This window comes from Ascaphus truei, chromosome 2 (genome assembly GCF_040206685.1).
Source record: "Ascaphus truei isolate aAscTru1 chromosome 2, aAscTru1.hap1, whole genome shotgun sequence".
In the NCBI taxonomy this organism is placed as follows: domain Eukaryota; kingdom Metazoa; phylum Chordata; class Amphibia; order Anura; family Ascaphidae; genus Ascaphus; species Ascaphus truei.
The window spans coordinates 234,730,803-234,748,367 of record NC_134484.1 but is presented as its reverse complement, the minus strand read 5'-3'; the positions used below and the strand labels follow the sequence as shown (position 1 = coordinate 234,748,367).

The window sequence follows — 17,565 nt, the reverse complement described above, 5'->3', positions numbered from 1 at the left end:
TCACCACCCAAGAATGCTGCACTATACGTGAGTCCTGGAGAAATATCTCAATCGTTCTTTACACTATATCAATATATATGTGTCTGGACACTTTATTGTGTGTACTCCCTACTGCAGTGCTGAGTGGGATGTCTCCAGTTGAATTGATCTAATGTGAGATGTGCCTCATCATCTGATACCTAAAGGGTACTCCAGCTAAGGATTTTCTACTTTTATCTTTACTATGTTACTTGCTTATGTGTTACGAGCATTCCACAATGTTTCTGTGATATGAAGAAGAAAGGAGACATTTTATTTTTATGGTGAGTTGGGCAGTTTGCTGCTTTACAATCTAATGGAAAGGATGCATGGAAGCGTTGGGCTATGTATCAAAGTCTCCCAGCTTCAAAACTGTGGCAAACAAAATAGCATCAGATTTATTATAGGAAAAAAATGAAATTGCTTTACATGGGATTTTGTTCGTTGATAAATATGATGGTACTTATTGCACCCCTATTTGCACTGGTTTTGTGGGTTTTAATACATAGCACAAAGGCAATATCCATTTACTTTTGTATGTATTAGCCTCCACCTTGATCTTCTTATTTTCATACTTTGGTCAGAAGATTCTATTACTACTATAACTAGCTGCGAGGACCAGTCAAAGTCCCCTGTCCCCTGTCATTTTGACTCATCTTTACGAAGAGGTGCTCTGCTAGAAGACCAGCACCAGAAAACACCTTATGGTCCTTTCAACTGAATGGTCTGTAAGGTGTCTTCCGATTCCGAAAGGTGCCAGAGCACTACATAGCAGATGTTGGCCTTTTTATCTGTTAAAATAAATATAAAAAAGCAATTTTTTTCTGGACACCAATAAAATAAATGTTAACTTATTTCATGTTTTTACCTAATTTTCTATGCATTGAAAAAAAAATGACTTACCATGGTTAAAAATATACCAAAATCTCTGTCCATGTCAACGACGTCACCATCAGTGAATATAAATTGGGTCTTCTTGTTCTTTTTGCACTGTAGTACAATGTAAATCTGTTGTGCCGCCACTGATAGAACAGGCAACTCAATGCGGTTAAACTCATCAAAGCAGCCCCATGCACCAGACTGCGCTAAACCTGGAGCAAAATAAACACACGTGTCAAATGTATCTGCCATAATTATTACAAATCAGGACCATTCGAATGCTATTAATGTAGAGTAGATATTTACGTTGCGCACGTGTTCCCATCACATTTCACATGAACAGGAAGTTGTATTGCCTTTTGTCACATTAATCCATTTACAGACAAGGGGACCTGTATACAATTACAACACGTCCTCAAAATGACTCTCTGAGATTCAGTGAACCAATAGGATATCTCACAGGACACTGAAGTCTGCAGAAATGGGAAAGCACTTTGTGTAGAGTAGATACAATTTTTTCAGCAGAGCTGACTGTAGTCACTCAGTACAACTACCATTACATTCAGAATGATAGTTTCATATTTAAGTTAAAATACTGTTGATATCTAAACGTCGTAGCCTTTTATTCATAATCAATGATTTCATAACAAAATAACATGCATACTCAAATTCCAGCAAATGAGAGTTTTCTGAAAGTTTCATTCTTAAAGAAGTGGAGCAAATAGAGACATATCATGCCATGCAGGGCTGCCAACAGGGGGGGGGGGGGCGGGACAAGTGTCCCGGGCCAGGTGACTGTGGGGGGCCAGGCCGGCGCTGGGAAGAGGATATAGCAGCTGGGTCTCCCCAGCTGCTGCCTCCTCTTCCCATGCCGGACCTCTTTCTCTTGCCGGTACACGCCGGAAGCTAGGCCTGACCTAGTGGTATTTGTATCTGGGGGGGGGAGTGGGGTTTGAATCTGATGCATCTGGTGGGGGGTTCCATATGAGCGCTGTAATGGTGTCTGTATCTTGGGGGTGTAGTGGTGTCTGTATCTGGGGGGTAGTTTTGTATTGGGAGGAGGTATTGTGTGTGTATTGAGTTGGTTGTGTGAGCAGTGTGGGAGGGGGAATTGTGTGTGTAGACAGGGGAGGAGGGGGAAATGAGTATGAGGGAGGGATTGAGGGGGCGGGATTGTGAGAGGGTAATTGAATGATAGCGGAGGGGGGGAGAGAGAGGAGAGAGGAGGTGTAAGCAGTGGGCATGCTGGTAAGTTGCCCGGGGGCCCCAGGAGCATAGGGACCCCACGCTAATCTATGCACAAACCAGAATTTAACACTAATTTTCCGATCACCCGCCTCAACATTCAAATCTCCCGCTAACTCGGAAGAAGGAGAAAAATGACGACTTGTAGCGGAGAGTTGGCATGTCTGCATTCGCGAGAGAAATGTTGCCGTTTTTATTGCTTGCAATGTTATGGAAGCAGAATATTGTAACGGATTCGCGGGAGGCAATTAACGGTTTTGTTGGAGGTACCAATAAATATAAGTTTATTTTATCGATAATTTTAATTTTTATTCCCGTGAGTGGTTGTGTAGGCAGGGCCCAGTGCACTACTTTGCCCGGGGGCCTATAATGCTGTTAAGACGGCCCTGGGGGTAAGAAAAGGAGGGAGGAGACTGAGTGAAGGGATGAATTAGACAGAGGGGAGAGAGAACACGGGGGGAGGGGGCCCAGGTGAAGCTCTAGTCCTGGGCCCCAGGAAATCTGTTGTTGGCCTTAAAGCCATGCCACTGAACTGTTGATAGTATTCAATGTGCTGTGCACCTGTCATCCTCATGCTAGTGATGATTTTGGAAACCACTCATTTATATAAAGCTGAACTATTCTTCAGCACCGGGAAGATGTCTTCATAAGTTGTATTAACTACAAATAGAAACCACCACACACAAAAACTATTATTCTATAAAATCAAGAAAAATTGTGAGAAATGAAGCCTGTAAAGTAATAAACCGTTGGTACAGTATAATCCACTAATGACTACATTTAAGTGCAGGGAGCCCAAGGTGTTTCTGGTATGGGGATGAACAACAAATGAATTGGTCTTCTAGTGCATAACGACACCACGTAAAGATTACACCGCCTTGTTTATTGTTTCACAGGCTTTGGGTTTCATTCCATAACACATTTATTGTGAGCTTACATGGGGTAGTTTACATTGGTACTATTGCAATTAAACGAATAACCACAATTGAATCTTAATAAGTGCCTAGAATTGAGGATTAAAATAAAACTGGGAAGCAGTCTTCTAATTTATAGTGTCTCATTTATGGAAGCACAGCATGTTTCTACAGCGGTTAAGTCGCAAACAGAAAATTTCCACTTCAAATCTCTATCCTTTCTTACAGGTCGAATATCTGATAACAAAACATAATCTGCCACTCTCCCAGCAACATCCCTGATCTCTCGTACTCCCTGCACAAGGAAAATAAGAAGCAATGTTGCACGTTATTTTCCCCCAGATATTTCACAATGGTATATACATTGAGATATAGACGGCACATGTAAATTTCCCGGGAGTTCTTGGGAGGCTGAGGGTGGTTAAGTGTTCTGCTTAAGATCCAGGTCCCTTTTCAATATGCTGTGACGCTGCTTCCCAGTGCTGGAGAACAGTCCAGTTACATTTGAATGAAATAGCCTAATATCTCCTCCAGTACAGCGTGTTGCAGAAGAACCAGAGTGTGTGTGGATCAGGTTGGAACTCTTAGAGGGTTATTCATTAAACTGTGAATGTGTTACTTGGGACACTATCACAAGGATGCTCCCATTAAAGTCAATGGGAGTTTCCATGCAATCATGCCTGGATTGGCACTATTTATTTATAAAATGTTTTACCAGGAAGTAATACATTGAGAGTTACCTCTCGTTTTCAAGTATGTCGTGGGCACCGAATTTTAATGGGGAAAACACTTAGGTCCTGAGTCAACTTAAAGATGTATTTCAGTGGCATTATAATAAGACAAATTGACTGAAAGTAAAATGACATCAAGAATACACTGCAAGTATTCTTTTATTGCACATATTATAGGTTTTACGTTTTAAATACAAACATTGCAAACAAAGGCAATGCTTTCCCCCAAAAAATATTCTTATCTTCCCATACTTCCTTTAATTAACCAATAAGAAGAAAAATAGAAATTACTCTACGTTAAATTGTGATTATTTAGAGCAAGACATTTGAATGTAACACAAATTGTGTGTATATGGCAGTGTACCTTTTCAATGCCAGAGAGCTGAATTATGTCTCTTCTGCATATGACTAGCTCCGTGGGTGATACGTTACACCTCATACATAAACCTTGGCCCATGGCAGACACACTTACCTGAACACCTTCCTACTGTCTCTCTACGTTCCTCCTACTTATCAATTAGATTGTGAGCTCTTTGGGGCAGAGACTCCTTTTCCTAAATGTAACTTTTATGTCTGAAGCGCTTCTTACCTTTATGTGGTATTTGTATTATTTGTTATTTATATGATTGTCACGTGTATTACTGCTGTGAAGAGCTATGTACATTAAGACTGTTCATGGTCCCAAGGCTCAACAACGTATCCGGACGTTCCTCCTTCTCTTACCGTGCACCCCAAAACTGGAACAACCTACCAGAGACTCTCACATCCACCACCAGTTTAAGTTCTTTCAAATCTAAGGCTATCGCACATTTTAATCTGGTCTGTAACTGTTTCATACGCCCATAATATATATTATCTTTAACTGTTCATGCAATATCTTGTATATAATGTATACCCTGTTCACTTATATAACTGTATTTGTAACCATGTATTATTTGTCTTAACTCTGTGCCCAGGACATACTTGAAAACGAGAGGTAACTCTCAATGTATTTCTTCCTGGTAAAATATTTTATAAATAAATAAATAAATATATATAAAGATATACATACACACATGGTTTTCACTGCAAAGTTAACACAGGATGCTGTTGGAGGAATCTTATCCCCAAAACATTTAGCAATCCTGCTATTCCCAAAGAAGGTACACCAGGGATATTTGATAGAATACAATCAAAGATATTATTTGCACAGGCTTCTCTTTAAGGAGTATTTTCTGATTGCATGACCTTGTACAGCTGACTTGTGCTGCTCTTGTAAAAAGGAAATGCTTTTACATGCAGTGCTCCACTTAAGCTTTTCAAGAGTTTATTCCAGGAGCACTACACTTGCATTAGAATTCAGAATGCATCAAGTCCAATTAGCAAGCAGCTGCGTGCTTTTAACCCTTGCAGTAATGAAGGGGCAATCAACACAATTCTCAGAAAAGGAGTTCAGTCTCAGTACGCATTATGGTTGGGAAACACTTAGGCTGATACAACTGAATACATAGTTTATGACAAATTTAGTGACACCAGAATTAGATGTTATAATTATTCAACTGTGCAGTTTGTTGTCCATTTCAAATATATGGACAGCTTTTCTCAAGGAGAAATTCTCCAAAAATACACTACAAAATTTTTGCTCAATATTTTACCAGGACACAGACCGCTGCATTATTTATTGTTATTACAATTACTTATACAGTAATATTTTGTGGTTTCACTATAGTGCGCATTTAAAATTCAGCCCTGCAACAGGAGTGTACAATCTCTGAAGAGCTTAAAAGCAACCCCGAGAGTGTAGTGGGAGCCAATCAGAAACAGTATTAGCATGCCATACAGTATGTCTGAGCAGAGGTGTAACAGCACATTGGGATGCGTTTTACAGGCATTAGGAGTAAGACAACAGCAAATGATATATGAAGAGGTATAGCTTAGAACAGGGGTGGGTGCTCTACTCCCGTCTTCAATTCCCCCTCAACAGGTCAGGTTTTCGGGCTATCCCAGCTTCAGCACAGGTAGTTCAATCAGAGGCAGGGATATCCTGCAACCCTGAACTGTTGGGGGGGGTGGGGGTGCGTGAGGACTGGAGTTGAGCACCCCTGGCTTAGACATAAAACGAAAAGTGCATTTAATTGAATCGATCTTAGAATATCTAAATTAAATACATTTACTGCTGAACATTTTTTAATCTGTGGTTTTGTCACTGTCATGATAATGTCATGTGGTATTATGTATTTTAATCCCTTTGGTACTTAAGTGGTTAATGAGCTACAGTTTGAAGTTAAAAATACAGTATATATTGGGTTTATATAAGTCCAGGTGGGTGCTTGGTTTCAAACAGAACTTAACTTGCAGGTTATCCTGTATGGCTCACTTAAAAGGGCTAGATGGGTTGCATGCTGCTGATAGTGTCCAGATAAGGAATGGGAATAAAATATGGCCCATGTGACAACTGTTCTAAACATAATTCTTTTACAGCTGTGCTTCAAAGCATTTCTCGGCAGGGGGTTTATGGATGGCCAGGGGCGTGGCTACAGAAGGTATCAAATGAAGAGTGATTTTATTAAAAATGAGAAAATCCTATGACATCATCTCCTCTGCATAATAAAAGTAACAAATCTGTAACCCTGTGACCGAGAGGCATGTTCTGATATCACGCATTGTATGTTTAAGAGATAATAAGGGACAGATATTAATTTGTAACTTAAATTTAGGATTAAGGTGGTCATATTTAGTCTTGCTGCATCCGCATTGAGGGCCTGGATGTATTGATGTGGCTCACGTGTGTAAATGTTAGTTAAGGAAAGTTATGAGTACATTTAGATATTGAGACAAGATTTGAACATTGTTTTTTTTTTTTGCTCTGTCGTAAAACTGTCAATCTCACAGCTGATTTATGACAGGGGGTGGGTTTATGTGGTTTACATGGGAAGAAAGAATATTTAAATCTGAGCACAGATTATGAAGATCAGATTTTAACAGAGGGGTATTTCAGACCAAATACGTTAGATCTCATATTCTAAACCAGTGGCCTCGCTGGGGAAAATCTATGGCCTTTAGTAATGTATAGTAGGTTTTCTTTTATGTTTTAACCTTTTCATTTAAGAAGCTGTTCTGCATTTAATTGTACTTGTATGTTTCTTGTAATCTTTTTTTATGTAACGTAAGCACTGTATTTATATACAGTATATATTAAAACATTTAATAAGTAATGCTTTGGGTTCTGAATGAACTGTTGCACGCTCTGGGGGGAGTATTTATGTTTTCGGACACATTTTGCTACAACTGATTTTTGTGTGTTAAAGTGCATAGTTTTCTATAATAAACAGCGATCTGGGGCCCTCGCAAATATAAATTTGAAATCTCTTATTTGCATACCCCAGTTGGTGGAAGCGTATACATATGATTGCAATTGAGTAAGGGGTTAATATTAACTCACTGAAGGTACCTTGCACAGGTGAAAGGTGAGTTGGCTAGAGTAACCGTGTGTATTAATCCTGGTTGCATATCTAAGTCACATGCTCACTTGTGGGCTGTTTGTGACGGTGGTACTGTATATGGGGACGGATTTAGGAGAGATATAACTCCTTTGAGGGACCTTTACGAAGGTGAAGAGTGGGGCAGCTTGCAGGTTATGTATTAATCATTGTCCTTTAGGGGAGATATTGTCCATTTGAGGGTGAGTATTAACCCTTGTCCCGTATGCAGGTTGCGTGCTCGCAGGGTGCCTTACGTGACAGATCCTGACAAGATATACATTTATCTTCTATTATAGACAATATTTAGTAAGCAGTGCTACTCCATAAGACATCTTTGAGGTCCAGAATACAGTTTACAGCACTGCATTGTAGATATGGCACAATATGTCTCCCATTCTGCATTCAACGGTGCATAGAATAGTCTATAATTTGGTCTTTGGTATTTCAAGTGCCCTACATAACAAAAATAGAAAAATCTAACTACTGTAGTTTGTTCAAGTTCAACATTTGTTTAATTTTAATTATATAGCTAGTAGTGCTTCATAGATACCAGTAACAAGATTGGCTTGTTCTGCATTGCCACCTGCTGGTAGAAATTGGACTTTTCATGAAGAGAGCAAGAGTTGATATCATTTACATCAGGGGTCTCAAACTCAGTCCTCAAGGGTCACCAACAGAGCAGCTTTTATGGCTATCCCTGCTTCAGGACAGGCGGCTCAATCGAAGACTGAGCCACTGATTGAGCCTCCAGTGCTGAAGCAGGGATTTCCATAAAACCTGCCCTATTGATGGCCCTTGTGGACTGAGTTTGAGACCCCTGATTTACATCATAAATTTATCTCAATTAAGTATATATTAATTGCAGATGGAGCTTCTTATTTCAAAGCACTACCTAATGTCCACCTTCATTTCATTCTTAAGTGAACTTAAATTAACTATCTAAACTGAAGAGTAAATCTTAGTCTTCAAATGTTTCCAAAAGCTCTTCTCGATATAAAATTAAACTCCCCGAAGAGTCACTAACCCCAGTTGTCTTCCAATGTCTTCATTTGGATGTGGGTTGGACTCTTCTTTTGGTTATTAACATGTACTGTGAGGCAGTTAGGTGAAAGCTACAAACAAATGTTTCATGGCAAACGTGGAATGGGTCTACCCAAGAAGCCAGCGTGAAAATGAATTTCGTAAATTACTAGTAATCAGTAGTTGCTCAAATAATGGAGTACATATTGGTTATATTTAACACTCAAGTGAATATGAACATTAGAACAGGTTTTCTGAACAATTTGTAAATAGCAATGCAGCAGCTGGTTGAGTATTCCACCGTTATGTTTCCTGCATATTATGCTATAGAAATTCAGCTGAGGCCTTTTCCAGCCCTGGGAAGCTCATCTTCCTCCTTTTCCTTCTGCAATGAGGACAGGGCAGACGGACAGAAATACTATCCCGGGCCCGGTCAGTCAAGGGGCGTCACGCTACAGATGGGCGCGCACCCACACGAACCTCAAAGTTCCAGGCCGCATAGAGGTTGTAGGCAAGGCAAGCGCATGGAGGTTGCAGGCCGCACCATGCATGTGCAGAAGCCGTTATTGTCCACCACGCATGTGTAATACCACCCTTCACCTCCGCATGCGCAGTAACAGAAGCAGCCGTTGTTCTCTGTGTATGCGCAGAAGCAGCCGTCGTACTCTGCGCATGCGCTGTAGAGGAAAAACACACACTGAAGAGGCCAGGGAGACACACACACAGACACACTGAAGAGGACACACAGACACTCTGAAGAGGCCACACACACACTGAAGAGGACACACACACACAAAAGACACACACACACACTGAAGAGGACACACAGACCCACACACACTGAAGAGGACACATATATACACACACACACTGAAGAGGACACACACACACTGAAGAGGACACACACACACACACTGAAGTGGACACACACACACACACACACACACTGAAGAGGACACACACAAACACACTGAAGACACATACACACAAGACACACACACTGAAGAGGACAAACACACACATGCACTGAAGAGGGGACACACACACACACCACTGTTACTAGAGGAATTCAAAGTGAGTACAAATATGGAAGTGCAAATAGCAAAACATTTACAAATATACCATTTATAATAGATAAGACAGACATGCAAAACATGCAAGGTGTGTAAACATATAAAACATGAAATGTATATACATTTATATAATATAGTAACTGTAATGATCATAAAACAAAAAGAGGAGGTGTGTGCCGAGAACACACATTGTAACTCAAACTTCTTTGGGTTTTGTCACTGACATTGTGTTTTGATTTTCATCATTTACTTAAGTAATAATCCCCAAAGAACAGATCATTATTGGCCAGTAATGCCCTGTTCTGAGGGGATTATTACTATTATAGGCTAAATGTAGGCTTTTTTAAATTTTTAATTTTTCATAAAAAAAGATACATTTTTGTAGTCATTGATTTTTATCAGTGTATATACCTGTGTAGGAAAAAGTAGTAAAGTAGAAGAGGAGAGGGCTGAGGGGTGGGAGAGAGAGAGGTTTAGGGGGGAAGAGAGGTGTAGGGGGGAGAGAGGTGAAGGGGGAAGGGAAAGAGAGAGGCGAGGGGGGGAAAGAGAGAAGTGAAGGAGGGGGGAAGAGAGAAGTGGTGGTGGGTGGGGAGAGAGGTGAGGGGTAAGAGGGAGGTGAGGGGTAAGAGGGTGGTGAAGGGGAGCAAGAGGGAGGTGAGGGGGAGGAAGAGGGAGGTGAGGGGGAGGAAGAGGGAGGTGAGGGGGGGAAGAGGGAGGTGAGGGGGGGAAGAGAGTGGTGAGGGGGGAAAAAGGGAGGTGAGGGGGAGGAAGAGGGAGGTGAGGGGGGAAGAGGGAGGTGAGGAGGGTAAGAGGGAGGTGGGGCGTGGGAAGAGAGGTGAGGGGGGGAAGTGGAAGATATGGGGGGAAGAGAGAGGTGAGGAGGGGGAAGAGAGAGGTGAGGGGGAGAGGGGGGAGAGGGGTGAGGGGGGAGATAGGTGAGGAGGGAGATAGGTGAGGAGGGAGATAGGTGAGGGGGGAGAGAGAGAGGTGAGGTGGGAGAGAGAGAGCTGTGGGGGGGAGAGGTGAGGGGAGAAAAGAGAGAGGTGAGGGGAGAAAAGGGGTGAGGGGGAGAATTGGGGGGAATGGAGGGGGAGAGGTGGGTGGAGGGGGGGTGTGGGAGAGAAGTGGGGGGACTGTGATATGAACTATAACTAAATAAAAAGAAATACAAATTACCTTACAGTAGCATAGGCAATAGATGTGGTGAGAAATATTACTTTGTTGCAAGCAACAAAGTTACCAGTTGGGACACAGCAGCTTCTGACAGCTCTAGCAGCAGTGAGAGAGAGGGGAGAGAAGCTGCTTGTGCTGCGTGTTCAGTGTGATCGGAGAGGAGAGGAGCTGAGGTGCTGCAGTTAAGATTTAAACTTGCCGTTTTTTTTCTCAGCGGGAGCCCCTGCATCTCTGCTTTGAGGTGAGTTGGCAAGTTGTCAAAAATTCCGGGCATTACTGAATGAATAATGCCCGGAATTCTGACCAATCAGAGAGCAGGAAGAGGGAGGTGAGAAGGGGGGAAGAGGGAGGTGAGAAGGGGGGGAAGAGGGAGGTGAGAAGGGGGGGAAGAGGGAGGTGAGAAGGGGGGAAGAGGGAGGTGAGGGGGGGAAGGGAGAGGTGAGGGGGGGAAGAGAGGGCTGAGGGTGGGGAAGAGAGAGGTGAAGGAGGGGGGAAGAGGGAGGTTAAGGGGGGAAGAGGGAGGTGGAGGGGGGAAGAGTGAGGTGAGGGGGGGGAGAGGGAGGTGCGGGGGGGAAGAGTGAGGTGAGGTGTGGGAGAGTGAGGTGAGGGGGGGTAGAGTGAGGTGAGGGGGGGGAGAGGGAGGTGAGGGGGGAAGAGGGAGGTGAGGGGGGGAAGAGGGAGGTGAGGGGGGGAAAGAGGGAGGTGAGGGGGGGAAAGAGGGAGGTGAGGGGGGGAAAGAGGGAGGTGAGGGGGGGAAAGAGGGAGGTGAGGGGGGAAAGAGGGAGGTGAGGGGGGAAAGAGAGAAGTGTGGGGGGGAGGGGTGAGGGGAGAAAAGAGAGAGGTGAGGGGGGAATGGAGGGGGAGAGGTGTGGGGGGAGAGGTGAGGGGAGAAAAGGGGTGTGGGAGAGAAGTGGGGGGACTGTGATATTAACTATAACTAAATAAAAAGAAATACAAATTACCTTAGAGTAGCATAGGCAATAGATGTGGTGAGAAATATTACTTTGTTGCAAGCAACAAAGTTACCAGTTGGGGCACAGCAGGAGCTGTGTGAGAGAGGGGAGGGAAGCTGCTTGAGCTGCGTGTTCAGTGTGATCAGAGAGGAGAGGAGCTGAGGTGCTGCAGTTAAGATTTAAACTTGCTGGGTTTTTTTCTCAGCGCGAGCCCCTGCATCTCTGCTTTGAGGTGAGTTGGCAAGTTGTCAAAAATTCCGGGCATTACTGAATGAATAATGCCCGGAATTCTGACCAATCAGAGAGCAGGGATTTCAGTAATGCCCGGAATTTTACTGCTTTAGCCTATAATTTGAATTAAAGACTTCTGAGAGTAACGGCATATAGCTACTTTACAATCTAAAATATATGTATCTTACTTTAGTTATCATAACTCAATTATACCATGTATTCAATGTGATAGTATGGAAACTTCAACACAAAAAAAAAATTATACTCTGAAATCTCAACCATTGAATTCAAAACATCACCCTCGCAAATACAATTTCTGTGACAATACACAAAGACGTTTCACTTACAATGCGCGTGCTCAGCACACACTTTTTTTATCTCAAGTTTCTCATCATGTAAGCAAAGGATGTTGCATTCAGCACGGGAGTTCTTTATAATATAGTATAATTCTGGTGTATTTGTGTTTACAGAACTTTTCGGGGGAATAAAAGCTATGGCAAAGACATGGAGCAAACCTTACAATTCTATCTGAACCCTGGTATCCGGACCCATGAGTGGAAACACCTGTGCATTATGTAAGGCTTCTCAGCTGTTCATATGTTAGATTTCATGCACAGTAGAGCAATGCATCCAGTAATAAAAGGCTCATGATGAAATTAGCTTTGCCAGCACAGTTGCATGGCCATATCATACCTTTGTATATGCGGCCCAGTCCTCTGTAGTCCATCTGGTCAGAGCAGTTAAAGACCACTACGTACTTCCCAAGACATTTGCCCATGTCCTTGGTAGTTTCTGTTTTCCCTGTTCCGGCAGGCCCTGCTGGAGCTCCCCCCATGCTCATTCCCAGAGCTTGAGACAGAGTGATATAACATCTGTGAGGGTCACAAATGGAAATTATGATATTAAATTGGCTCTCTCTTGTTTGTTTCACTAGATGGAAGGCAGTGGGTCCCCAGAGCTGAACCCCATTGATTTCAGGTTAAGGGAACCCCTGCTTCCCGAGTTACTTGCACCAGAAGGGCAGCCCTGACTGGCACAGAAAATGTCTGTTTAAAGGTCCCGCGGCCAATAAGAAGCCACCACATCATCCCTTAACTTTAGTCTTCCTATTGGCCCACGGTGCAGAACCTTTAAAAAGCAGTGAGATACCAACATCACCTTCCCTGTAAGTATCTCAGGAAGCAGGGGTCCCCAAAGCTGAAATTAATGCTGTTCATCACTGGACATCACCAGCTTCCCACCAAGAAGGAAATTAAAAAACATTTTAAAATGCAAAGGTCCTTTAGGATGTTTATAAGAATCAATTTCATGCTGCGTGAAAGTATCATTGTGGTTTGTATCAACTACTCCATTGATTTGGGGACTCGCTTATGGAGCATCCTAATACATATTCACAAGTTTTTTCTTTTTTATCTTTGTTTTTACTTCATACTACTATAAACCGATTACATGGAACAAGAGGGCAGACATGATAGAGAACCAAGGAAGCAGAATGCCTTTCTAAGACTTGTCTATCTTATAAAGAAAACTGCATTGACAAAGGTATTTACAAAGAGCAGATATGTGAAAGGGAGCTATAGTAAAGATAATAATAATAACAACTTGAACAAAGTTGTCGGTATAGATTTTATTATAAGTGCAATGGCATGACAATGGAACCCTGCAGAGTGTGCTTCCCACTGATGTCAACGCATAAATCAATGTAGGCTTCCAGCATCTCTCCTGAGAACAGCTGCACCATGAGCCTTACTGTAATTCCAACTGCAGCACTGACTTAAAACAAATGCAGACTCTGTATGTATGTATGTATGTATGTGTACAGTATGTACAGTATGTATGTGTACAGTATGTACAGTATGTGTGTGTTTGTGTGTGTGTGTGTGTGTGTGTGTGTGTGTGTGTGTGTGTGTGTGTGTGTGTGTGTGTGTGTGTGTGTGTGTGTGTGTGTGTGTGTGTGTGTGTGTATATATATATATTCTTATTGGTGCCTCAGAGCACACACACTTGTTACTCTCTGAAACGGTTAGGGCACATACCTATCGGTGAGTGGGGTTATAACCAGCCTGTCAGTGCAACCCAAATATTCATTGCAATAGCTGAACTCCACGTCTGTGATTTGGATGATGCATTTATCTATGTCTTCAATGAAGTAAAATCTGGACTGCTTTTGCCATTCGAAATCCAAAGAAGATTTAATATTCATGCGGACCTAAGAAGAAAAAAAATATTGATTGTGAGACTTATAAGTAACTGGACCATTTCTTGAGAGAAGAGAAGGCTGTTTACAGTCTGTACCATTCCACTGATTTGGTTAACAAATATCAAAATAAATAATCCAATGAAAATACTAAAGAGCGCAAGAACGAGAAGAAACTAACCTACGCTTTACTGCTCAAAGACGTCTCAAATAGAAAAAATTGAAAGAAAAATGGTCTCATGTTTTGTAACTGCAGCAAGTCTGGCAAATAATCCTAATTCATAAAATGTAGCAATGTTTATGAAGTAGCACTGAACAAGAAAAGCATTTGCCTCTAAGTTTAGGAAAAGATAGCAACAGATCTATTAGTTAATATTTTCTCTTTCCTGCAAAGTTTGCTGGCTCAAACCCCACATTCATACGAGGTGTTCGTAAACACATCTACAAAGGGTACAGCTCCAAGCAGCTGTCCAAAGGCAGGCCAATCATCTGTGAATATACTGGGGGTGCGATGATGGCAGCTCAGGGACTGGTTGTCTGTGGTGGATAATAGCTTAGTTAAGCGATAAGGCAGTTTGTAAAAAATGTTTGCTTCCATGTATTGAATAATATGTCCTACCAGGTCATCAAAGATATCCTTCTGGTGAACGTGAATGGTGATCAGAGTCTCGTACTTGGTCCGTTCCATCTTTGTTAGATCACTGGTTGTCATATCAATCAGATCATTCAGCAGATCGAGGAATTTCTGGTTTGTTGCTTGCATGACCTTTATCAAGAGCACAGCGACAAATGTAAGTTCATGGACTGATAAGCAAAGCCACTAATTACAGAAGAACCGCTCCAATTCATTCCCATACCTCCTCATTAACTGATGGTAAGAAAACGTTTTACTTAGTTGGCTACGAAGCAAATAATAAATGGCATTGCTCCTAATGTTTTGAAAGGGTTAATCGGCCAAATCTAGGTCACATACTTACAAATCTTTTTGTTGTATAGAGCATGGAAAAGGTATGTATTGGTATAATAATGGACAATGGGTCATGCCTACCAGGACTATGCATAGAGCTCATGCCACTATTCAATATACTGTGACAACAACTTCCCTGTGCTGGTGAAGATTATAGTCCTATTAGTTTGAATGGACTTGAAATCTTCTCCATCACTGGGAAGCAGCTTCACACCATATTTAGAACAAACACATGGAATATACTGTACAAGACATGCTGCTTCTGTCAGTAGCAAATTACTGGCAAATTAAAGGATTGCACCTATCAGTGGAAAGAATCCAGTGCTGTTTCCACATCATATATTCTTGTTGACTGTTAAGTGAATTTGTCCAAAGCTTTTCTGCAATTGTAGGTATGTTTGTACCACCTCTTGATAAATAAAAGCTATTGAATGGCATGATTTCTAGTGAAACCAGTGATTAGTGTTACAATTCTAAAATATAGGTAATATGTCAAACAAAAATGTGTTGTTGATTGCTAAACACTTAGTATGTATTAATAGATGTTACTTTTTTGTCTGTCTTGGCAATATTTAGAGCTTCTTCTGCATCTCTAGTCCAGATCATCTGAATCCCCAGCAGACCGATCTGCGCTGGGTACATGGCCTGAAAATCATAGAGCTTGAATCCGGAGTCACTAATGGCGATCGATGCCTGTTTGATTATCGTATGCAGAGTCTTCTTTACCCCGTCCAGCAGGAGTCCTAACCACGCCTCCACATTTCCCTTAGATTAGAAGACAGGTGTTTAATTCCAAGGTTCCTTAAATCCTTATGTTATCTATATTGAAATAAAAACACATATTTAAATGCACAACCATGTTGTGTTACCTGAGCATTGACGGGCTCAATCAGGTTCACTTTTTCCCCTTCTTGAGATTCAAAATATAAAATCTGGTCGTAGTTCTTTTCGTGGAAGCCCACTCTGTTAACATTGTCAAACAAACTTAAGAGATGTGCCTGAAAACAGCAAACAAAAAGAAGTGAAAAAATAAATACAGTACAATCTTTGTCAAAGATAGCAGCATGAGAATTCAGCCTCATTTGAACATCCCAACAATTAAGTTGGTAAACTCCACTACTGTCTCTTTGCTTCTCTAGACAGGTATAAAAAGGAGGCTCTCTAAATAGCCTTTTGTTGGTGACTGGGAATATCAGGTTACTGGACTGTACTGTATATCAAAGACACACAGTGAAGTCATTAAACTTGAGTAGCCAAAGAGTATTTAATCCCCCCATAGTAGGTTAAGCCTGAGAAAGGGGCCCTGAAATGCCAGCGTTGCTATGCTATTTTGTTGTAGGATCTATGTGCCATTTCACGCTTTTTAATGATGCTGCATTTTGTATTTATCTTTTATTTAGATGAAACAAATCTATTTTGCATACATTTATTTTGTTTAGCATTTTTGAAGTGCCGGTCCAACACACTACTTTTGGATTTTTTCTGGACCCAGTGGGGGGTGCGGGACCTGAGCATCAACGGAGAATAAGGGTCTTCTAAACAGGTGAGCGCATGTTCCAAATAACATTTTTGTATCAAGTAGAAATTGAAAGAGACATTTAGGAAACCCAGGGTTCTTGATTCTTGCAAGTCCAGCAAACACCATGAGGTTTTCACTTTGGGGAGCTATGGAGGTTGATGGTTTAACTTAGCAAAGACTGACCCACTTAGTGAGTTTGTAACTTCTACAGCTTGGCAGTTGAGCATGGTTCTTATATGGCATCTAGGAAGGACAACTTTGGTATTCTATTTGCAGAGTATTACCTTTTATTTCTATGGTATGGCTTCTTCAAACATGATAATGATGCAAATGTTTTGCAAAATGGGACAGGAGCAGTTCCAGCAGAAACATGTTGTACCAGTGATATCCCACTTATACAATATGAACAAACCTAGTTCTTTTTCCTGCCCATGTGCCCTGGTCATTTCGTTTTATTCACATGATGCATGCATATAGTATACCTTTTTGGATGAGAATAGTGTTTTGACTTACAGTACAGTACAGTACGTTCTTTAGCTGCATTTATAAAATGGTCAATAGCTATTCAAATTATCTGGGTGTCTATAAATCTTGATAATAGCTTTGCAATCTACATTAACCTGTAATTACTGCCAGTGAGTGGTGTCATTTGCTTTCATGCTATACTGACTTCTAACAATTAAATATTTATCCAAAAATGTTACTGATAAAAGCTGAATAACTGAACAATTCATTTAGAAGCCCATTACATTGGTTTCTCGCCTTTTAAGTACAGAGGTACCCTTAAGAGGGGATCTTTGTCACGCCTTCAGTGTTCTACGTACCCTTAAAAACACCTGCTTATACTCGATGCAACCCAAGCCTGCAGTACCTGTCCTATGTGCACAAAATATTCTCAAAGAAGAATGATACATACAAAGATTATGCCTTTTTATTGCAAAGCTGCATTGTTACACATCATCTATAATTCACATATTACAATTTTTTTTTTTAGATAATTTCATTTAAAAAATAGTCAAATTATCAAATATAGAAGATTGTAATTATGGTGGCTCAAAATGTTAAATATCTGTCATTACTGAATTATTTTTGTGGAAACCAAAGGGACTTCATGAGGAACTGCAGGAAACCCACTTTTGTACTATGATGTTAGCTAGCGTGTCATCTACATTTTCTGTATTGTG

The 17,565-nt window shown here is 41.4% G+C and overlaps 1 protein-coding gene across 1 annotated transcript in view; it reads right to left on the bottom strand.

Moving 5' to 3' along the window:
* The window catches only part of LOC142487170 (dynein axonemal heavy chain 5-like), a 426,040-nt gene that overhangs the window by 245,867 nt on the left and 162,608 nt on the right, over positions 1-17,565 (bottom strand). Inside the window, exons 38-43 of the mRNA XM_075585972.1 lie at positions 15,732-15,860; positions 15,412-15,627; positions 14,515-14,661; positions 13,735-13,907; positions 12,392-12,570; positions 922-1,109 (exon numbers count right to left, since the gene is read on the bottom strand). Coding sequence (XP_075442087.1) covers positions 922-1,109; positions 12,392-12,570; positions 13,735-13,907; positions 14,515-14,661; positions 15,412-15,627; positions 15,732-15,860 — 1,032 coding nt within the window. The remainder of the gene's footprint in view (positions 1-921; positions 1,110-12,391; positions 12,571-13,734; positions 13,908-14,514; positions 14,662-15,411; positions 15,628-15,731; positions 15,861-17,565) is intronic.